General features: G+C 35.0%; 1 protein-coding gene and 1 pseudogene across 1 annotated transcript; both read left to right on the forward strand.

The window, feature by feature from the left end:
* Positions 1-5,211: 5,211 nt before the first annotated feature.
* Positions 5,212-9,227, forward strand: LOC125850778 (subtilisin-like protease SBT5.6; annotated as a pseudogene).
* Positions 9,228-17,579: 8,352 nt separating this feature from the next.
* LOC125850777 (putative disease resistance protein RGA4) lies at positions 17,580-21,095 on the forward strand. The gene is made up of 3 exons (XM_049530617.1): positions 17,580-20,327; positions 20,494-20,594; positions 20,924-21,095. The coding sequence occupies exons 1-3, from the start codon at positions 17,580-17,582 to the stop codon at positions 21,093-21,095; spliced, it is 3,021 nt and encodes a 1,006-aa protein (XP_049386574.1).
* Positions 21,096-24,943: the final 3,848 nt, after the last annotated feature.

Here is a 24,943-nt window from a genome sequence, read left to right on the forward strand (position 1 = left end):
TCTTTCGATTCACCAGTTTTAGGAATGATGAGATTGGAGCACCTAATACTTCTTCTGGATAACGAAGTCTCTATGATCATAGGCTCTGACCATGATAGCTCCATAGCTGGAGCTTTCAGCTTTACATCAATGTAGATAGGAAGAAAGAAATTGTATTGATTGAATCTATACACATTGTATATTTATACTACTCACATGAGCTTGTAACTAACTAATGCCAGTTGGGCATATTTCTAACTAACTACAGCTGATTAGTTAACTAACTCAACTAGCTTGCTTAACCATTTACATTAGTTAACATAATCCTCGAATCATTGACATAGAGGAAACTTGAAGTCCAAAGTAGAGATATAATAGTCAAAAGAGGCAAAGAAAGGTATTAACTAGCCCTGGATGATTTGTGGCATGTTGACTCTACATTGTGGCACGACTTCATGGACACCTTGAGGGGAATAAACATGTCAAGAGAAAACTGCATTCTTGTGACTACTCGTTCGAAGAGGGTAGCATCTACAGTAGCAGCAGTAGATCATCATATGTTGGAAAAATTATCAAGAGATCATGGTTGGTCCATTTTCAAACAACGAGCATTTGTGACAGGGAGGTTCCTGAAGAAATGGTGAGCACGTAAAATAGGATTGTTGAAATGTGTCAAAGTCTACCATTGATTACAAGTGTATTGGGAGGCACGATAAAAGGAAAAACATGAATGGCAAAGAATTCTTGATGGCAATCCCCTAGTTGCAAGTGAAGATGATAACGGGTAAAATAGCTTAAAGAAAATCCTAAAACTTTGCTATGATTATCTACCATTTCCGCATCTGAAAAAATGCTTTGCCCACTTCGCAATTTTTCCAAAAGATTTTGTGTTTGGAAAGGACCAACTAATCCAACTTTGGATGGCGGAAGGGTTTCTTCGTCCATGTCAGGAGACCCCTGTGATGGAAGACGTTGGGAACATGTATTTTCAACTTCTACTGCAATATTCCTGGCTGCAAGATGTTGTGTTAGATGAGCACAACAATATAAGATGTTGTAAGATGCATGACTTGTGCATGATTTGGCTGGAGATATTTTGAAATCTAAACTATTTGATCAAAAGAGTGTCGGAGGAGAAAATCTTTCTCAAGTTCGATACTTTGGATGGAACTCACCAAGTGATCAAATTGATATGATAAATGAGCCTGGACGTATATGCATATTGTTCTAGAGAAACAATATATCCAAAGATGTTCTATTGAGCTTTCAGTTCTTGCGAATTTTGAATTTGTCTAGGTCAGGCATCAAGGAGTTGACAGCTCAATTGGCAAGTTAATATACTTGGGATATCTTGATCTCTCCTGTACTAATATCAAAGCCTTGCCCAACTCCATTTGCAAGCTCTAAAATTTGCAAACTTATAGAGTAAGTAATTGCTTCTTACTCGAGGAGCTTCCAGATGAAATGGAAAATATGATAAGTTTGAGACATGTATTACAGAAATGATTTCAGATCAGATTCTAGAAAATGGTGTTTCGGCAATCAGCACTTTCGGATGCCAGTTAATATGGGACAATTGACTTGCCTTCAAACCCTGCAGTTTTTCAAGGTAGGTTTAGAGAAAGGTTGTCGAATAGAAGAATTAGGTTGTTTGAACAACCTTAGAGGTGAGTTGATGACCAGAGGTCTTCAATTGGTCTGTAATAGAGAAGAAGTTGTAAAAGCATATCTACAGGAGAAACCATATATCTTTAAGTTGGCATATTTATGGTCCCATGATGAATCAGAAGACTGTGAAGTCAATGATGAGTATGTTCTAGATGGTCTTCAACCGCATCCTAACTTGAAAAAATTAGTGGTAGTGAACTATTTGAGGACTAGATTTCGGTCATGGTTCAGTGAAGAATTGTTACCAAATTTGGTGGAGTTGAAATTAAGTGGTTGCAGAAAGTGCAAGGAAATTCCATCGCTTGGCCAACTTAAACTCCTTCGGCATCTTGAGCTGATAGGATTCCATGAGTTGGAATGTATCGGACCTACATTTTATGGTGTTGAAGTTAACAAAAACACCAATATCCAAGTGTTCCCATTACTCAAAGAACTAGTATTGTGGAATATGCCTAGACTTACTGAGTGGAAGGAAATGCAACTGTTATCAACAGGAAATGATGGCAGAGACGGAGTTGGAGTAAGAATGTTTCCCGGACTGGAGAAGTTGAGGATTAGTAACTGTCCGTTGTTAAAAAGTATTCCGAATCAATTTGAAATGCTGCGTGAATTAAGGCTGGAAATCAGATACTTGAGTTCGGAATTGAGGTTCTTCTCTTGAAACATTAATGCTGGTGAGCTGCAAATGGCTACACCATCTGGACTTTTAGATGCCATGCCCAAATTATAGTTTCCGAAGATCAAGGACTGTCGATTGTTAGAATCAAGCTATGTTGGATGGGCTTGTAAACCTTGTTTCTTTAATTTGCAACAGTTATTTTCATCTAAGTGTGGAAAACTAGAGCATCTGCCATCCAGATATTCCATGCGATGCCTCATCAAATTGTGGTACCTGGGAATTAAAGGCTGTGCTCAGTTAGAATAAAGTTCTATCAATAATAGGAGTGGCCGAAACTCCCAGTGGTCCAACATTTCTCATATTTCAGTAATTAACGTTGGGTTCATGAAAATTCAGGACTTGTGTAAGTCTCTATTTCTCCTTTTAGTTTTCCAAGCTTTTCATTCCCCAAATGAATACATCTTACTATAGTACTGAAGAATTCCAGATTTTTTTAAAAAAATATTAGTCCATTTGAAATTGTTGGGCTGATTCTAACCAATGAAGGAACATCTATGTTGCTATAAAGATGTGATGACCTGACCTAGACTAGTATTGGAGAATGTTATAAACCAACAGGAGATGGTGGTACTTGGTAGAGACGGAGTTGGAATGAGAATGTTTCCTGGACTTGAGAAGTCGAGGATTAGTAGCTGTCCACTATTGAAATCCTGCATGAACTAGAGATTGAAAGAGTTGACAGTTAAATGATAAATGGCATTGTTGAGATTATGCAGCAACTTGACATCTCTCGTATCGTCTACTGTCTATGATGTGAAAAAGCTCATTTGTTTCTTTTCTCTCTTTTTTTTTTGCCTTCTGCTTTTAGGAAACTTCTTTATGATGTCTTTGTAATAGGCCACACGCCCACACTTCCACTGTGGAAATCAGTAAGTGAGAAGCAGTTTTCACGCGTTCCTATCATATGTCTGGACTCTGGAGCATGCACTATCCAGCTACCAAGGTTTGTTTTCTCCTCTCACTTTCACCTGCAAAAGGATTATTTAGTTTAATCCTTTTTCTTGCAATTATTGGACATAAAAAATGCAGAGTTATCAGTGAATCGCATCTGTGCTTTCCTTTCAGCATTTTGCTCTTCCACATTTAAACAAATTGTTCTATTTATCCTTCATCAAGTGAGGAATATCTATATTATGTCTTTTAACATATGGTTTAATTGTGAAAAATTTATGTTTTTTTCTCATAGTTGACTAGGTCCAAGGTTATGCTAGAACGTTGTTATGGCATACTGGCATATCAAGTCAAAGTCCATGGGCGACAATAACTTTAGGTACATTTTCATTTAGACTTGTTAAAGGATTGCTATAGCAAGTTTGTCTAAGTTATTTTTGCACTTCTTTTATTTTCACGACACAATTTTACTGTTTAACAAGGTTGGTTATCTTCGACGGAGGAACCACCATGTTTGTTTTATTGAAGAACAGAATCTTCGGCCATTAAATCATTACTGGAATCTTTCATGAGTATTTGGTAAAGACTACATAATCTCTCAACATTAAATAAGTAATGATTATCGAGTATATATACATATTTGCCTAAGTGAAACTATTTTTCTGTTGTCTCTTTTGATAAAATAAATAACTTTTTTCCTACAATTTGATTAAAATAAAAGAACAAGTAATTCATGATTCAAGTATTTTTTACAGAATGAGTAGTTCAACCAGCTAGTTCCCTGTCTTCTAATGAAACTTTGATTAGTTGTTGCAAATTTAACAGTTTTGAAAGGCAATATTGTGTTGGTTTGCAAGCAGATTTTGGAAGTAAGCTGTTCGGAAGAACCTACATTAGCTTCAGTTGATTTGGTGCTTTTCTCCATATAGTTCTTCTTTGCTTTTCTTTTGCCAGAGCTTCGATCCATAATAATCGATGATAGGAGTGTGTATTGCATTCTCATGATTAAATTCCACCTACATTAGCTTCAGTATCCGCTGCAAAGGACATAGGACTTAAATGGACTGACCAGTTTGAGGGGTATTTGTCCATTAGGTTGAAGGATTCTCTATTCTGCATATTGAACCAAGATTTCCACATAAGCTTCAACATAACAGTTATATCATAAAATAGTACTGAAAGGAGAAATGAGTTTTCCTTTGGTTTGTACACATGGAATGATGGAGTCCATGTGGTTCGAAGTCCAATTGTTGTATCATCCGTGTAATTATATCATGCATTTGTTAATATATAAGTGCCAAAAATATTTTATGAATGTGTAACTAGAGCACGCTGTTATGAAATTTCAAACAAAAACTGTTAAGTTCCTTACAATAATTGAAACTGCATTTCTTGCTCACGCAGATGATCGGATTTGTACTATGCAGAATAAAGAAATAATTATATATCTTGTTGCAATATACATCTTTGTAACGATACATGTTAATTGATTAAGTTAAGCTTATTAGCGTACGCCAAAGATATCCATCAGAAGAAGTGTATTTATATCTATCTCTCCCTCATCTCTCTCTCTCTCTCTCTGGCCTATGCAATTTCAAAATGCTGCAGTTTAGGAAACTCATCGTTACTAGCAATGAAAAAGTAAATATATGACTAGGGAGGTACATGTTTAACTCATCGCTACAATTTCAATATGTGTAACTCACACTGCAAAGAAATTTCTGCAAAACTAGTGGTCCATGGACAAGGATGTTCTGAAGTTCTCCGCAAGATTTGCAAAGGATAGACAAGAAGACTACGTAAGGTTCCATCAAATTTCCAGACACTGATCATTCAGTGGTCCCGAGAAAGAGTAGACTAATTTTGTATTTCATAGAAGTTGGATTCTAGTAAATTAGAAATTTCCTGCATCCACTTCTAACAATTTTCCAAGATACTATTATTTATTGTACGTATGAGTATCGTATCACTATAAAACCCTTCATACTGACAGAAAACAAATCAATATAATACAAGTCATCCAAAATGAAGAACTATCTTATAATTGTATTTCTCTTTTCCCTCTTCCTAATTATGAGCCTTGGTGACTTTGTTTCATGTACTGAAGAAACAAAGGTATATATAGTGTACCTTGGAGAGCACAATGGAGACAAGACTTCGAAAGAAATAGAAGATCACCACTGTTCATTTCTTCATTCTGTCAAGGGTACTACTTCTAAAGAAGACGTTAGAACATCGCTTGTTCAAAGCTATAAGAACGTCATCAATGGCTTCTCCGCTTTGTTAACACCACAAGAAGCTGATATGATATCAGGTATGACATATGAAGTTATAGTTTAAGTTGTTTGAGACAGCAAACTGATGTAACTTAATTATATTATTTCTCAACATGTGATCACGTGTGAGCCTGATTCTTTTTATGATCAAACACGTAATTTTTTTACTTTCTGTGTGGCAGTGAATTGCTTAATTATATTACATCTCAAGGCGTTGTGTTGGTTACTTCCTTTTGTTTCTGATCAGTGTAATTTTTATTTTTAAAAAACAGGGATGGAAGGGGTAATATCAGTATTTCACAGTGATCCTAATACAATAAAGCCTCATACTACAAGATCATGGGACTTTGTGAGCTTACTGGAAGGAACTTCACTGATAAATTCTGGAGAAGAATTACCGCAAAATGGAAATTATGGAGAGGATATCATTGTTGGTGTTATAGACACTGGTAAGAACTTTTCTCTTTTTTTTTTTTTTTTTTGAAAACATTTTATATATACTCCCTCTGTCCCATTTTAGGGGGTCGCTTGGTAGTGTGAATCAGGAGAAATAGTCCATGTATTATGTATGGTATTATTCAGTGAGAAAAGACATAAATTCTCCCTGAACTTGTCCCGAAAAGTCAGTTACACGCTTACTTTTCATCTTTTTTTTACAGGGGTGTGGCCAGAATCTTCAAGTTTCAATGATAAAGGAATGGGACCAGTTCCAAAGTCATGGAATGGAACTTGCCAAGAAGGTGTTGCCTTCGACGCTTCTCATTGCAATAGGTTGAAATGATTTAATTTCATCCCTTATTTTCGCTTTCAATTTAACTTATATATACGGACAGTCAACAAGGTAACACTTATGTTCTTTTCTGTTGTTGTTGTTGTTGTTGTGTTTTGAAAGGAAATTAATTGGAGCACAATACTATTTAAAAGGTTATGAAGCACACTATGGTCCTCTTAACAAGACAAGGGGCTTTCGATCACCTAGAGATGTAAACGGTCATGGTACTCACATTGCAGCCACAGTGGGTGGTCAAAGAGTTGCGAATGCATCAGCAATTGGTGGATTTGCAAAGGGTACAGTTACTGGAGGTGCACCAAATGTTCGTCTCGCAATCTATAAAGTATGTTGGCCAGTTCCAAATAAGACCTTAGCTCAGGGAACTGCATGCCTTCCAGATGACATTCTTGCTGCTTTTGATGATGCCATAGCTAATGGAGTTCATGTACTTAGTATTTCTCTAGGGTCTCTACCTATAAAAACATATTACACACAGAATTCTATTGCAATTGGATCTTTGAATGCTGTGAAGAGAAATATTGTAGTAGCTTGTAGTGCTGGCAATAGTGGCCCAACACCATCTACTGTTGAAAATGTAGCGCCATGGATCATCACAGTTGGTGCTAGTAGTATCGATCGAGTTTTTTCATCTCCAATTATGCTCGGAAATGGAATCATCGTTGAGGTAAGGATATATTCAGATTCACTTGTAAATCATCTGAGTTTAAATCAAGGGAAAAGGCCTAATATACTTCTCAACTTTGTTACTTAGAGTTGATATACTCTCGTTATGAAACATGCTCATATATACTCCTATTGTTACACAAATAACTCACATACACCCTTTTCCTCTAACGGAAGTGAGAAAAATATACAAGATGTTAGACAAAACATATACTATATAAGAATTGTTTTCCTCTAAATGCGATACTTGACATATATATAAGAATTGCTTTTAAAGTTGTTTTTAACTTCTTCTTCTTTTTTGTTTAATTTATCAATATATAGGGAGAAACAGTAACTCCAATAATGAGGAGGAAGTTGCATCCATTGGTGTATGCAGGAGATGTAGAAATTACAGGAACTACAACAAGTAAAACAACAGGGTAAAGTCCATTCTATTTTAGTTTTTTTATTTCTTAATTAGTACTTCCTCTGCGTCATTTTATGTGTCTTAGTTTATTGTAGCATGGAGTTTAAAAAATATAAAATATTTTTGAATCTTGTGATCTTAAATTAAAAAAAAAATGTATATAATATCCTTACAGATCTTGTTTGTATTAAATATGCATATGTGGAATGTTTCTAAATAATCCCTCCCATTTCAATTCGATCGTTGTCAAATTTTTGACTTGACGGAGTTAGGAAAAATAACAAAGACTTTTGTATCTTGTGGTCTTAAATTAAATATATGTCAAATATACCAAGTGCCATTTAATCTTGAAGTTTTAAAAATGTCATATAGAAAGTTGGAGTTAAAGAGCCCCTAAACATGCCCCTAGCTAGTGTTGAGGGTGGAAAGTACTAGTAAATATAGAGATTGATGATGATTTCATTGTTGTTTTTTGCATATCCAGAAAATGTCTTCCTGGTACACTATCAAGATATCTTGTAAGAGGAAAAGTTGTCCTCTGCATAAATAGTAGGAGTAATAGACAGGCATCAATGGAAGTGAATAGAGCTGGAGGTGTTGCAGCTATTTTAGGAAATCCATTTAATGAGAATGAGATACAAGTCACCCCTTTTCTGAATCCCACAACAGTTGCTTATTTAGATGGCCTAAATACAATCCTGATGTATATACGATCCGAAAAAATCCAATGGCAACACTTCTTCCAGGGAAGACATTGATAGGTACTAAGCCAGCACCCGTCATGGCTCATTTCAGTTCCAAAGGACCAAATGTTATCGACCCTAACATTCTCAAGGTAATACATATTAGTGCCACAGAACGAGTAATTTATTGTTGGTTGGTTGGTGTATAAAAGTTAGAACTTCTTTTGAAGAATACCTTTGCATTAAATTGCAGCCGGATGTAAGTTGTAACTGCTCCTGGATTTAACATACTAGCAGCGTGGAGCGAGGAATCATCTCCCCTGAAAATACCAGAAGATCGTCGTGTTGTTAAGTACAACATGCAATCTGGAACATCCATGTCTTGCCCACATGTTTCTGCTGTAATTGCACTCTTAAAATCAATTCATCCAGATTGGAGTAGTGCTGCAATCATTCTGTTTCTCTTCAACAAATTGAACTCCTAGTTAAATTTTCTTACAGAATTTCTTACAGACAGTTGTTAATTCTTACTGCAGCAACAACCAATAATGTGGTTGGTAGGCCAATCACAAATGCCACTGGAAATGATGCAAACCCCTTCGAATACGGAGCAGGACATTTCAGGCCATCAAGAGCAGTAGATCCTGGACTCATTTATGATGCTGCGTTCACAGATTATCTTCTCTATCTCTGTAGTCAAAACATACGCCTAGATTCATCGTACAATTGTCCTAAGAAAGTACCTGCCGCGAGTAACCTTGACTATCCATCACTTGCAATTGCAAACATGAGAGGATCCATCATGACTGTCAGAAGAGTTGTTACAAATGTTGGAAAAGATAATTCGACTTACGTTTTAGCTGTGAGATCACCTCCTGGATATGTTGTAGATATTGTTCCCAAAATCTTAAGCTTCAGCAAATTGGCAGAGAAACACAGCTTCAACATAACAGTTACAGCGCAAAGTAGTATTGTAACTAGAAATGAGTTTTCTTTTGGTTGGTACACATGGAGTGATGGAGTCCACATGGTCCAAAGCCCCATTGCGGTATCATCATCAGCATAACTTCCACTATTGTGTAACTATAGCATGATTTTATGAAATTTCAAACTAAAACTGTTAGGTACCATACAATAATTGAAATTGCATTACTTGCTTATGCAGATAATTGTATTTATTTGTATTATGCAAAATAAAGAAGTTAATATATATCTTGTTGCTATATATATCTTCTCAGACTCCACTTGTGGAATTTCACTAATATGTTGTTGTTGGTATATACATCGTTGTTGTGAAAAACTAGAAACTCAATGATCCTTTAGCCATTGATGAATAAGAAGGAACAGAGTCAGAAAAGAGGGAGAGAATTTTATTTCATATTGAATCAGTTACAAAATGATGAAGATACAAGGCTTTATAGATGAGAGAAACAATCTAGAAGAATCTAGAAGGATCACACCAAAATGACTCAGCTAACTAACTCAACTAACCATATTGCCAGCTCATACACTCAACTAACTAATTAACTAACATTTGAATGAAACAGTAAGTCACTCTAACAGTAAAACTGATAATACAATAATACACACTCGAACACGCCCCCTCAAGCTGGAGGGTGCAAAACATTGAGCACCCCAAGCTTGCTTAGAAGGTATGAATGTTGAACTTGACTCAATCCTTTTGTCAGTAGATCTGCAACTTGTTGCTGTGTTGAAACATGAACAGTTTCAACCATGCCTGACTTGATCTTATCTATGATGAAATGACAATCTATTTCAATGTGTTTGGTTCTCTCGTGGAAGACTGGGTTGGCTGATTTACTGTCACTCAAAATGGTAACAAGCATGTGAATGGGCACACCAAGTTCTGTAAAAAGACCGAGCAACCAAGTGATTTCAGAAACAGCTTCAGCTGAGCTCCTTGAGACAGTTTGCAGTTTCTTAGACTTCCAAGACACCAATGATTCACCAAACTTGACAACATATCCTGTAATGGACCTTCTTGTGTTGGGGCAAGATGCCCAATCAGAATCACATCAACGGGTGAGCATAGTGGCAGGTGTAGCTTGCAACCCAACCCCTTGACCTACTGTGCCTTTCAAATATCTGACTACTCTAGTAGCTGCTTCCCAATGTGACTTCTTTGGAGACTGCATGAATTGACTAAGAGTTTGTACTGCATAGCTGATATCAAGCCTTGTGATGGTTGCATAGATAAGTTTCCCAATCAATCTGTGATAAGGAGTAATGTCATGTAGAACCTCGTCTACAGTAAAGCCAGTTGCTAAGTCATGTTCTACTGAAGTGAGTCTCAGGTTAGAATCAATAGAAGTGGGGGATGGTTTTGCTCCAGTAAGCCATGAATCTGCAATAAGCTCCAAAATATATTTCCTTTGATTCAATATAACACTTTTGGGAGATCTTAATACCTTAATTCCCAGAAAATACTTGAGCTCACCCAAATATTTTAGCTTGAACTCCTTATGTAAGTTGTTCTTGGCTTCAGTGATAAGTTGTTCATCATTACCTGTGATTAGCAAGTCATCCAAATAACAAGAATAAGGACCAAAGCTTCACCTCTTCTTAGTGTAAACAAGGAGTAATCATGAGTACTCTGGATGAAACCAGTGGCTAATAGAGCATTTGTGAGCTTCAAGTTCCATTGCCTAGAGGCTTTGTTTAAGGCCATATAATGACTTAAGTAATTTGCACACTTTAGTTTCTCCTGGTTTTCTAAAACCTTCAAGAATTTTTATGTATACCTCTTCGTCTAGATCACCTTGAAGAAAGGCATTATAAACATCCATTTGATACAAGTTCCATCCTTTAGATACAACCAATGCAATCACACACCTAACAGTCACCATCTTGGCAACTGGTGAGAATGTGTCATGGTAATCCAACCCTTCTTGCTGGCTATATCCTTTTGCCACCTGCCTAGCTTTAAATCTTTCCACCTCACCATTGGCCTTATATTTGACTTTATACACCCATTTTGAGCCAACAATATTCATCCCTTTTGGTAAGTCAACAACTAGCCAAGTTTTGTTATCTTCAAGAGCTTGGATTTCTTGCTGCACTGCTTGGATCCATCTATCATCCTTTCCAGCCTGTCTATAGTGTTTTGGTTCCTCAATAGGAACATAAAACTTGCTCAAGTAACTCCTATAACAAAGAGTTGCATCATAACTCAGATAGTTGGCCAAAGGATGTCTAGTACTGTGCTTCTTTGTAGAGATGGTGTCGTCCAGCATCCAAGAGAGTTCCCTGATGGTTCTTGAAGTCCTTCTGAGAGAAAGGGCTACTGGTGATGGTAACACAGGCTGAGGAGGAGCTGCAAGTAACTCAACAGCTTGTGCAGGATGTAAGGAAGATTGAATAATCTCAGACTCATCTCAGACTTCGTCCTGGTCATCCTTAACATCAGTAAGGACTGTATCACATGGAACCACATTTTCTTCAACACAAATGTCATCAGTGGTAACAACCTCATCCTCATTGTCCTTTTCAGGTTGATTAACAAAGGCTAATGGAGAATCAACTGAAGTGGTGGCAAAATCAGTCAAGGGTAGAATTTGAGCAAATGAAAAACATCCTCATTAAATTTCACATCTTTGCTTATGGATATTTTATTTTACTTGATGTCTAACATTATATAACCCGTTTGAAGCTCTGAGTAACCTATAAAAATAGCAGGAACAACTCTCTCTACAAACTTATCTCCTTTTGGCAATACCAAGCCATAACCAAGACATCTTATTACCCTTAGGTGTGATAAGGATGGTTGTTTTGAATGCAACAACTCATATGGACTCTTATTGCCTATCACTGATGATGGCAATCTATTTATCAAATATACTGCAGCCTTGACACAAAAACCCCAATATCTAATAGGTAGATGTGACTGAAATCTGATAACTCTAGCTGTATTCATAATATGCCTATGTTTTCTCTCCACCACACCATTTTGTTGTGGTGTGTGGGGACAACTACTTTGGTGTATAATACCTAGATCATGGAATAGAGTAGTGCATTGGGAATTAAAGAACTCGATACCATTATCAGACCTTACAATATTTACATAAGCAGCAAATTGAGTCTTAATCATTTGAAGAAAGTTTTTGATAGCAACAATAGTTTCAGATTTCAATTGCAACTGATAGATCCATACAAATCTATTGTAATCATCCACAATTGTTAAGAAGTAATGCTTTCTATCTATAGTAGGAACCTTATAAGGGCCCCAAAGGTCCATGTGGACAACATCAAATCTCATAGAGGCTCTAGAATTACTAATAGGAAAAACAAGTCTTGTCTGTTTGGCTAATGGACAAACTGAACAATTTGAACTACTACCATCATTATTATTCTGAACTAACTTCAACAGTCCTAAAACTTGAGAAATAACAATTGCACACAGAAGCTGATCTAATCTGTAATCTTCTCTTAGATAGCCAGCATCGAGTGCTCTGGTACCATGTGAAAAACTAGAAGCTCAATGATCCTTTAGCCATTGATGAATAAGAAGGAACATAGTCAGAAAAGACGGAGAGAATTTTATTTCATATTGAATCAGTTACAAAATGATGAAGATACAAGGCTTTATAGATGAGAGAAACAATCTAGAAGAATCTAGAAGGATCACACCAAAATGACTCAGCTAACTAACTCAACTAGCCATATTGCCAGCTCATACACTCAACTAACTGATTAACTAACATTTGAATGAAACAGTAAGCCACTTTAACAGTAAAACTGATAATACAATAATACACACTCGAACAGTTGTATACCTACATATATTTTGTTGGTTTGAGACTATGATCAAGAAAAATTAAGTTTAGCTTATTAGATTAAGCAGTAGATGTGCATCACAATAATGATAGATATGTACTCATTTTAAGGTGTTGAAGTTGACAATAGTGGATCAAGCAACAATAACACCAATACCCAAATGTTTCCGTTACTCAATGAACTAGTATTGTGGAATAAGCCTTGTTTACACCCAATTTTGACCCTCCACAATATAAATTAATCATTTCGAGCTTCTCCAATTTCAAGTGATTTAAAATAATTAGTTTTATAAAATTTCCAAAATAATAATATAGTTTGCAAGATTTTTAAATAGCTGTCACTTTTCATAATTTTTAGATGATATATATGTTTTACATGATTAGTATATAATTAGTATATTTTATGATTATTCGAAATTCGTCTCAAAAAAAATTATATTTTAAATATTAGGGATGGTTATAATTTTGAATTAATGAGTTTTATGAAATTCAAAATACTTTCAAGTTATTTTTAAAGTAATTTTATCATTTTGAAATAATAAATATGTATATTCTTGCAATCACATTATTTTATAAATATTTGAAAATCATCACAAAAGATTTTACATTTTAGTTAAATAAATTTACTCTAAGTTATAGTTATAATTTCGAGTTAATTAGTTTTGTAATTGAATTGGTTAGTTTATAAGTAAGTTAATTATTTTTTATTTCGTTAAGATTAAGAAGCTCATTAATTAATATTAACTCATCTTGTTTAAATTTTAGCCGAATTCGCCGATTAAATTCAATTTGACTACAATTTAAATTCATTTGGCTATTGTGTGATTGCAATGCTAGCCACTTTCTCACCTAATCCTTAATTCATTGTTGAGATCAGAAATTGGGCCATTTACTTGCCATATTTCAGCAGCCCACTTCAATGTTCCCAACCCATTCTTTCAACTCCCAATTCCCAACCCACTTTCAATTCAATACCAAAGAAACCATCAACAAACCCATTACCCAAAAACAATAACATACCAAAACATGACCCGACCCACCCCTGCATCTTCCTCGTGAGAACAACGAGCAAATCGCGCTTCAAACCCAGAAAACGCGTCCAGCAACAGTGAAACAAGCAGTGAATCCAAGAAACCCAGAAATCACGTCTCCTACCCTACATAACCCATAACCTAGTGGTGTAGACGATCACTTCATCATCCCATTTTCCCCCTCTTGTTAGAAATTCCCATCTCCTTTCACTGTTGCTTTGAAAGGAGCAAAAGAATTCAAAATTTGAACACGGATTTCCCCTCTAAATCGCCCCAACTTCCCCTATAAATAACCCTCTACCCTCAATGATTAAAAAAAAATTGATAGAGGAAGAAAAAATTGGATTTTGAGGTCATATACGAAAATAGCTTACAAAAGGTCACTTGGTTTCGGTTTTATTTGTTTTCTTTTGTTTGCTCGGGCGGAACTAGTGTGTTGAAAGAATCGTTGTCTCGTCGTCCCAGCTCGCTGCTCCAAGAAAGGTAATCTCGCCCCCCTCTTGTTTCCGCTTCAATATGGTGTGTTATGTATTCGATATTCGGTAAAGGTTCTGCCATGAATAACAAGTAGTTTCTTCTTTTTAGTCCTCTGTATCGACATCATTTTTCCTGTGAATGTTGAATCATAAGCATGAGTTAACATTCTGATAAGGTTTCTTTGGGATTATGTGTTGGTAGTTGGCTAGANATATAAAATATCATATTTATTATTTTGAAATTTATAAAAATGACAAAACTACTTTAAATGACTTGAAAATTATTTTTGAATTTTATAAAGCCAATTATTTCAAATCGTTTAGAATTTAGGAAGCTCGATGATCAATTTATATTGGGGAGGGTCAAAATTGGGTGTCAACACCTTGTATCCCAGCTACCGATGTTATGCTTGTAGCCCGCTATAATCTTGCTTTAACTTAGCTCATATTCCTATCATTCACATACTTCCGAATATGCATAGAGTCCTATGTGTTAAGACTGTTTGGTTTGATAATGTGGCTGTTTTTAAATGCTACATTCATGAACATATTGTAGATTTTGATAAGTTGTTTGCTACTACTAATTTGCATTGGAAGTTACTGTAATAGAAAAGATTAAGTCTTGTTTCACTCCTCGTCTTATAAATTGACCTCTCCTGCTAAAGTAATTAGCTTGGATGCCTTATCGCAATAATATTTGTTTAAGGTTAGCTGTGACATTAAGTTTAATGTGTTCATTTCGAGTAAAAGGAGGCTATTTAAGTTCAAATTTGTGGGTTGTGTGAAGATGTTTTGATTTGGGTCTCAAATTCCATAAGTTGTTGTTTGTTATTTTCCTTGTTACATCCCATCGTCTTCCTTAGTAGATCCCATCTTCTCCCTTAGTATTTATTTTTCAGCCAAATCACTTGTATGACTTATTAATTAGCTAAAAAATCTAGTTTGTCATTTTTTAGAAATTGTTAAGAATATAGTAGTTGAGTTTCATCGTCTCAAGACACTTCTTTTCCCTTTGAGGAAATTGAATGCATTTTTTGTGTCTAATTAATGTAGGCAAGTGATCCATCAGTGTTGTTTGCCATATTGTTTTTTAATTGTCCGATCTTTGCTCATGTTAAAAGGAAGGGGTTTAGTTTTATTCCATTAATCTATAGGTTTGTTGCTGACTTTTCTTAGTTGATGTGGATTTTTTATGTTAAAACAATAGCTTAAGTGGACATTATTTTATGATTAGCATGACTTGAATTTTTGTATCCGTAGAATTTGTACTCCTTTACCTAAATCTATGTTGTTAGTTCAATCAAGTTAGTTCATGTGTATTAGTTTAGACACTGCCATGATAATTTGTCTTAGGCACACTATCACTCTTGTTATTTTGAGTGCTAACTCTTATCACTCTTTCTTTGCATGTGAAACGTGCCTCGAGTTTTTTTTTTTGGACCCTCATCTCCTATCCTTGCATCTCCTCATTGGGCCAAAGGCCCAACTTTACCTCTAATCGAGTCAACCCCCCTGTATATTCGGAAGCTATTATAGGTCCTGGAGACCCAACACTGCTGGAAATTAGTTCATAAATGGTCAAAAGCCCAAGAAATGGGTTGTATACATATTGTATACAGCAGTATACACTCATTATACAGTGAATTACAGGTCAAGAATGTGAAAATACAAAGATGAGGTAAAGTACAGGGGTTTGGAAGCAGGAGATACACGGAAAGAGCTGATATACATGTCGATATACACTGATATACAACCAGTGTATACAAAAACGGGATTGGTTTAAAGGCCAAAGTTTGCAGCGAAATTGGCCCAAGAAGGGACCCAATTTCATTATCTCTTTTACTCTTCTAATTGTTTGATTATGTTTTGGCTAATCTTATTTAACTCTAATTTTAAATAACTTAATTAGATTCCCCAAAAAGACGAGTCATTTTCTTTGTGTTGGTTTATTTTTAATACATTTCACTTGTTGTGTTCACTTATTTTATTAATCAAATATTGGTCGAATTTTGTATTTTAATTAAGTTAAATCTTTGTTCTTAAAAAGATATGTCTTAAGGCCTCTTCACTTGATCACATTTTATTTTAAAGTGGTTTTAAGTTAAAGTATTTTTCTCAAATGAACTAAAAAATGTTCTCTTTCTACTTGGTCATTTTCTCAAAAAAGTTAGTCAAAACTTTTATTCTTCAATTAATTTAAAATGATTTTCATGCTTTAATGTGTTAAATTGGTTTAATTTATTTTAAAATGAACTAAATAAATTCTAATTAGTCTAGTTTTATTAATTTTCTAATCACTTGCACCTTAATTCAAATGTTTTCATTTTAGGTCTCTTCCTCTAAAAAGATAGAATAAAATGGTTCATTTCTCAATTATTTTCTCAAACTTAATCGAATAGTGTAAATTATTATATATTTTTTATGTTAAATTATTTTTTCTAAAAATAGTCAAATACATTTTAGTCAAGTCGCAGGTCAACTGCATGTTAGCGGACACTTCAAATGCTTAAACCCTTCTCGAAGTGTAAATTGAACCCCGAACCCTCTTTGGTATTTTCAAATGATTTTTTTTTCTGTTTAAATCTTTGGAAATTATAAGTTTTCTTAATTTCTTTAAAAAATTAAGTGGCTACTCTTTTCTAAGTATTTTTCTCAAATTGTTTTATACTTAGAACATTTCAAAGAGTGATTTTTCTAAAGATAGGAAAATTACGACACAACAAGCCTAGCCTTACTGAGTGGAAGGAAGTGCAATTTTGTTACCAACAAGAAATCATGATAGAGACGGAGTTGGAGTAAGAATGTTTCCCGGGCTGGAGAAATTGAGGATTATTAATTGTCCATTAAAAAGTATTTCGAATCAATTTGAAATGCAGTGTGAATTAAGCATCAATGTAAATTAGATAATTCAATATTTAAAGAATATATATAAAATGGATAAATTTTTAAATAGAAACCATTTAAAATCTGTAAATAAGAGATTATTTATAGCATTTTCTCGAAGAAATAGAGTAGTCTCTTCTTTCATATTGTGGATGGAATTAAAAGAAAGACTTTGACTTTTTGAACCAAAGAGAGTTTTCATCAAATTTCAAAATTAATTAACGAGATATTTCATACCACATGAAAACAAATTGATATTGTATCGAATGATAACAAAATAAAGAAAAAGAAAGAGAGAAATTTTAACTTTGGTAAAGAAGGAATAAGTCGACTGAGCGTAGAAGCAAACCCAACAATGGCAGATCCAGTAATTGGTGCTACAGTTCAAGTTGTGCTTGAGAAACTGCTTTCTCTCGCTATTGAGAAAGTCAGTAGCTCAAGGGACTGCAACAAACATCTCAGAATGCTCACACAAAATGTATCCATCATTCAAGCTTTCATTAATGATGCTGAAAGACGACAAGTTGACGATCACGCTGTAGAAAAATGGCTGAAAATGCTTGAAAGAGTTGCTGAAAATGCTGAAAATGTGTTCGACGAATTCACGTATGAATCTCTCAAAGCACAAGTGATGCAGATCCGAAATAGCCCTATGAGAAAGGTCAGTGATTTCATTTCTCATACAGCTTTTAAGAGTAAAATGTCTCGAAAAATCAAAAACATCAATGAAGAGTTGAGGGTTATCAATCAGTTAGCCAAAGACCTCGGTCTCCAATCACTAATTGTTTCGTCTCAGCAAATACTACCGTTTCGAGAAACAGATTCCTTAGTAGTTGCTTCGGATGTCGTTGGTAGAGACAACGATGTTGCTGAAATAAAGGAGAAGATATTGAACATGAGAGATGAAGTTGTTCTATGCACCATTCCCGTAGTGGGGATGGGAGGTTTAGGGAAAACTACTGTAGCTAAGAGAATTTTCAATGATGAAGAGATCGAAAAACACTTTGAGAAGAGAGTGTGGTTGTGTCTACCTGAAATGTCAGAGACTAAGAGCTTTCTTGAACAGATCCTCCAATCATTGACAGAGAGGAAACTTGAGGTCCAGACCAGGGATATAATAGTCAAGAAACTCCGAGATGAACTAGGTGGAAAAAGGTATTTGCTTGTCTTGGATGATTTGTGGCGTGTTGACCTTCCGGTATGGGATGAGTTCGTGGACAACTTGAGAGTAGTAAACACTTCTAGAGGAAATTGCATTCTCGTAACTACTCGCATGAAACAAGTGGCATCCACTGTAGCGGTAGATGTTCGTGTGCTGGGAAAGTTAGCAGAAGATCATTGTTGGTCCATTTTCAAACAAAGAGCATTTGTTGATGGGGAGGTTCCAGAAGAAATGGTGAGCATGGAAAGCAGGATTGTTGAAATATGTCAAGGTTTACCGTTGGCTGCAAGTGTGTTGGGAGGCCTTTTACGCAACAAGGAAAGACATGAATGGCAGGCAATCCTTTATGGCAACCCCCTTGTTGCAGGTGAAAATGATAATGGGGAAAATAGCTTAAGGAAAATCCTAAAACTTAGCTATGATTATTTACCATTTCCACATCTGAAAAAATGCTTTGCCTACTTTGCAATGTTTCCAAAAGATTTTGTGTTTGGAAAGGACCAACTAATCCAACTCTGGATGGCGGAAGGCTTTCTTCGTCCATGTCAAGAGACCCCTGTGATGGAAGACGTTGCGAACAAGTATTTTCAACTTTTGTTGCAATATTCCTTGCTGCAAGATGTTGAGCTAGATGAGCACAACAATATAAGATACTGTAAGATGCATGATCTTGTGCATGATTTGGCTGGAGATATTTTAAAATCTAAACTATTTGATCAAAAGAGTATTGGAGGAGAAAATCTTTCTCGAGGCCGATACTTTGGATGGGACTCACCAAGTGATCAAATTGATATGATAAATGAGCTAGGACGTATATGCACATTGTTCTCGAGAAACAATATATCCAAAGATGTTCTATTGAGCTTTCAGTTCTTGAGAGTTCTAAATTTTTCCAGGTCAGGCATCAAGGAGTTGACAGCCTCAATTGGCAAACTAATATACTTGAGATATCTTGATCTCTCCAATACTAATATCAAAGCCTTGCCTAACTCCATTTGCAAGCTCTACAATTTGCAAACATTTAGAGTAAGTAACTGCTTTTTACTCGAGGAGCTTCCACATGAAATGGCGAATATGATAAGTTTGAGACACATATATTACAGCAATGATTTCAGATCAGACTCTAGAAAATGGTGTTTCGGCAATCAGAACTTTCAGATGCCACTTAAGATGGGACAATTGACTTGTCTTCAAACACTACAGTTTTTCAAGGTAGGTTCAGAGAAAGGTCGTCGAATAGAAGAATTAGGTTGTTTGAAGAACCTTAGAGGTGAATTGATGATCAGAGATCTTCAATTGGTCTGTAATAGAGAAGAAGCTGTAAAAGCATGTCTACGGGAGAAACCAAATGTCTCCAAGTTGGCATATTTATGGTCCCATGATGAATCAGAAGACTGTGAGGTCAATGATGAGTATGTTTTGGATGGTCTTCAACCGCATACTAACTTGAAAAATTTAGTGGTAGTGAACTATTTGGGGACTAGATTTCCTTCATGGTTCAGTGAAGAATTGTTACCAAATTTGGTCGAGTTGAAATTAAGTGGTTGCAGAAAGTGCAAGGAAATTCCATCGCTTGGCCAACTTAAACTACTTCGGCATCTTGAGCTGATAGGATTCCATGAGTTGGAATGTATTGGACCTACATTTTATGGTGTTGAAGTTGACAATAATGGATCAAGCAACAATAACACCAATATCCAAGTGTTCCCGTTACTCAAAGAACTAGTATTGTGGAATATGCCTAGCCTTACTGAGTGGAACGAAGTGCAGTTGTTATCAACAGGTAATGATGGTAGCGACAGATTTGGAGTAAGAATGTTTCCTGGGCTGGAGAAGTTGAGGATTATTAACTGTCCACTGTTAAAAAGTATACCGAATCAATTTGAAATGCTGCGTGAATTAAGCATCGATGGGAATCAAATAATTGAATTTAGAATTGAGGTTCTTCTCTTGAAACATTAATGCTAGTGAGCTGCAAATGGCTACACCATCTGGACTTTTAGATGCCATGCCCAAATTATAGTATCTGAAGATCAAAGACTGTCGATTGCTAGGATTAAGCTATGTTGGATGGGCTCGTGAACCTTGTTTCTTTAATTTGCAACAGTTATTTTCATCAAAGTGTGGAAAACTAGAGCATCTTCCATCCAGATATTCCATGCGATGCCTCACCAAATTGCGGTACCTGGGAATTAAAGGCCGTGCTCAGTTAGAATAAAGTTCTATCAATAATAGGAGTCGCCGAAACTCCCAGTGGTCCAACATTTCTCATATTTCAGTAATTAACGTTGGGTTCATGAAAATTCATGACTTGTGTAAGTCTCTATTTCTCCTTTTAGTTTTCCAAGCTTTTCATTCCCCCCTTTTAGTTTTCCAAGCTTTTCATTCCCCAAACGAATACATCTTACTGTAGTACTGAAGAAGTTGAGGATTAGTAGCTGTCCACTGTTAAGAAGTACTCCAAATCAATTTGAAATCCTGCATGAAGTAGCAATTGAAAGAGTTAACAGTGAAATGCCGTTGTTGAACTTGTGCAGCAACTTGACATCTCTCGTAGATCTTATTGTGGATGATGTGAGAGAGCTCACTTGTTTTCCAGATGAGATGCTACATAACAATGCTTCCCTTGAACATCTACTGGTCTTAAATTGCAGAGAGTTTCGCGAATTGCCACAAAGTTTATACAATCTCCGTTCTCTTCAGAAATGAGAAAATTTACTTGTTTTTTGAAGTTATTTTTATGCACAGACTGACCAGATAGGAATAAGTAATTCAACTGGTGCTCTTAACAATGACTCGAATGCATTGCAACGGTTGCTCTAAAGTTTATTTCCTTTTGCAGATTAAGTTTTATTAGAAATGCAAAGAGGTCATCCCCATTCCGGCCTTGTTTGGGTACTGAACAACCTTTTCCGGGAACTATAGTCTACATATGAAACATCAAAACACTCAACGTGTCTAGGGTGCTCGATGAGAATCTACACAGGTCTATCCTCTGTCTTTGCATGGCAATGTTTGCCTTTTTATTCTCCATGTAAGTTTTTGTACTAGATAAAGTTCCTTGACCACATGTAAAATTTTCTGTCATTTTTCCCCTTGTATATGTGACATTTGCTACTAAACTATGAACTCTTTGAACAATAAAATCCACATATTGAATCTTGCTAAATTTAAAACAAAGGTGATTTATACAGATAAAAAGGAATCGAGAAATAGTATAGCAAGCAAGTCTTTTCACTTTTTTCTTGCATTTATTTCTGAATCGATGTCGAACTAGATGCACTACATTTTATTTTTGCCACCACTCATATAACTTTTCATATTGTGCATTAGGTCTTGGTAATTTCTGGGAGTTGAAATAGAAGCCATCCTCTTGTACCTTCAAAGTTCCAATAGCATCTATGCATAAAAGAAACCAAATAACTCTTTCTTTCTAGACCGCATTTATCAGCTATTTTATCAATAAAAATACCATGACTCATATCATAAGAGTTCCAATAAAAATGACAGAAGTATAATGTTCCGCCAAAAAAATGTTCATTAATATGAAATTTGAACTCTTCATTTGGGTGGAGTACTTTATTACCAAAATCATCGTCTACACATAAATCCAATTTTGTCTACTCCATTTACTATGTTTGATCATAGGATTTGAGACTCAATTTCAAGTTTTTATTTGAAATTGATATTTTTTCTGTAAAATTTGCATAAAATTTATAGAGTTAGAACTTAGAATAATGACTTATTTGAATGTCCAGTTTTCTTTTTTAACAAACATATTCATTTTATTTTTTTTGATTTGCACCGGGTGTCCGAGTCTCTTTGAGCCCCGACTAATCCCAGGGGTGCACAGGCCCTCGGCAAGGAGTTTCCCGCAAGTGCACCACGGTTAATTCAGGTTTTACCCAGTCCGATGGCCCTCAGAAATTGTTTGCACCTAGTGGGTTTCGAACTTGAGACCTTGAAAGGGAGCAAACCCCAAGGCTCAAGTCAATTGCCAGCAGGCCAATCCCTGAGGGTTAAACAAACATATTCATCTAAATTCTAAGTTTTAAATACCAAGACTTCTGATATTTGACGTCTTCCGTTGTATGACAGTCACTTCAAGTGACGTACTCTATTGTCCATATGTCATCGTAGGAAAAATTCAGTTATCGTTACATATTGACCAAAAAAAAACATTATAACTATATTTTTATTAAGCTTTTAGATGCAATTGTCACACACTTCACTATGCTATCAGATCAAAAGAATTTCCACGTGTTTGACCCATGAAAAAATCAGGCTTGCACATGAGGGGTGTGTTGAGAATATAGTTAATTAATAAAAGTATGATCTTTTTAACAACTTAAACTTTTAAATGAGATGGTCACATACTACAACATACATGACATTTGCTACTAAGCTATGAACTCTTTGAACAATAAAATATACACATATATTAGCGAGAAGGCGAAGTTCTCATAGTTTTGAGATATCACTAAATTTAAAATAAAAATGATTATATAGTCGAAAGAAATCGAGAAATAGTATTGCAAATCCTTTCACTTTTTTCTTGCATTTATTTGTGAATCGATATGAAGTAGATGCACTACATTTTACTTGTCATCACCACCCATATATTTTTGTATATTGTTTATCAGGTTGTGGTAATTCCTGAGAGTTGAAATAAAAGCCATCCTCTTGTATCTTCCAATAACATCCATAGATATAAGTAAATGAATAACTCTTACTTTCCAAACCACATTTATCAGCTATTTTATCATTAAAAATATCGTGACTTGTATCTTTCGAGTCACAATAAAAATGACAAAAGTATAGCGTTCTGCCCAAAAAAAAAATTCATTAAAATGAAATTTGAACTCTTCATTAGTACGGAGCACTATATCACCAAGATCATCATCTGCAGATTTACAATGAAATTTTAGAAGAATAGAATTTGTAGGGAGGTTGTTGTTGATATAAACTTCAAATCTAGGCGTCCACCAATGAGATTTGAATTTTGTAGTCAACGAAGAACTCTTTATAGAGATTATTTATGTTGACCATCCCATAGGTCATATTTAAGTAGGAATCTTATGCCTTAAACGAAAAATAAGGAAATAATTTTATGAAGTATCATATGAGGGTAACTCATGTCAAATTGATCGTCCTTAACTCACTAAACTAAGTTTAAAAAATGTGGAGGATCTTATTCAAAGAGAAGCGCTCCCTAATAAAGGATTTTTTCATACCCAATTCGAAATTGAGACTTTTGATTGATTTATACATTTTTATTAGTACATTTTTCATATTCACTTCGTATATACTTTTCATACAATATATTATCGGTATACATTTCATTTAGTACACTTAATATGGTCCGCACTATTCCAAATCCTCCAGGTTATTATTTCCAAATCATGAAGTATTCCAAATTAATTTTATTTCTTGTGATATTTGCTCTTCTTTTTCTTTTTTTCCCCAATTGAAACTACTTTGAATTCCTTGAATAACAACATCTATCATACAAACATAAAAAATTATTCGTGCTCGATCATGTATTTTGTTAAATCTTCATAAAATTTAAACAAAGGTGAGATAATAATATATATATATATATAGCTCATGAAATGTAATCAAGAAATAAATAACGGAGTATCATTTCTTCAGAGCTATAACACTCATTTATCGTATGCAAAATTGAAATAGATCTAGATCGACGCTATATATACATTAATTCATTACCATGAGTATCGCTTCTCAAATTGAGCATCTTGACGACCTGCAAAATAAAAGCCATCTTCTTGCACCTTCCAATAACATTGAGAGAGAAAAGCGGCAAGGGATCCACAACCACTAGATATATTGTCATTAAAAACATCAAAAACTTTATCTTTTCCGTTCCAATAAAAATGACAAAAGTATAATGTACCATCAGAATATTGCGCTTTAAACATAAAACTCTATTCTTCAGATACATTGAGTGTTCAATCTCCTAGATCGTGATTTTTACCTTGACAACGAAGTTTCAAAGGTGGAGAACCATTTGGGAGGGCATCAACAATGTCCACTAGATAATGATGTATTTATTAAATACCATATGAGAATAATAATATGTCTAACCAAATGAAAAATTAGGAAAATGTATTTATTAATACCTTATGAGGATAATAGAACATCTAAGAATTAATTGCACCAAATCGAAAAACTAGGAAAATGATTTATTAAATATGGTTTGAGAGTGATGATATACCTAGTCACGAAAAATATTTATTAAATAGCATATGATATATATATGAGAAATTTCCATAAATCTCACTAGTTTAAAAGCTAATTACTTAAATATATTCTAGTTTGCAATATTACACATCTTACTAGATTTTGGTGCGTCTAGATAAGTTCATATACGTCCAGATACATAGCTTTGGATGCAATTAGGAACACCCAAGTATACCTGCTAAAATCATCCGCAATGGTAACAAAAAACCTCTTTCCATTATAGGTAGGAACTCTGTAAGGTCCCCACAAATCACAATGCAACAATTCTTACATGATTAGTCTTGTGAGTACTAGTA

This window comes from Solanum stenotomum, unplaced genomic scaffold (genome assembly GCF_019186545.1).
Source record: "Solanum stenotomum isolate F172 unplaced genomic scaffold, ASM1918654v1 scaffold19069, whole genome shotgun sequence".
NCBI classification, from domain to species: Eukaryota; Viridiplantae; Streptophyta; class Magnoliopsida; order Solanales; family Solanaceae; genus Solanum; species Solanum stenotomum.

Bases quoted from the DNA above. Each gene is read 5' to 3' on its own strand.
- LOC125850777 (XM_049530617.1), top strand. From the start codon at position 17,580: ATGGCAGATCCAGTAATTGGTGCTACAGTTCAAGTTGTGCTTGAGAAA. The intron at 20,328-20,493 runs GTTCTTCTCTTG...AATTTGCAACAG, and splicing joins TAATTGAATTTAGAATTGAG to TTATTTTCATCAAAGTGTGG. The intron at 20,595-20,923 runs GTTAGAATAAAG...GAACTTGTGCAG, and splicing joins GGAATTAAAGGCCGTGCTCA to CAACTTGACATCTCTCGTAG.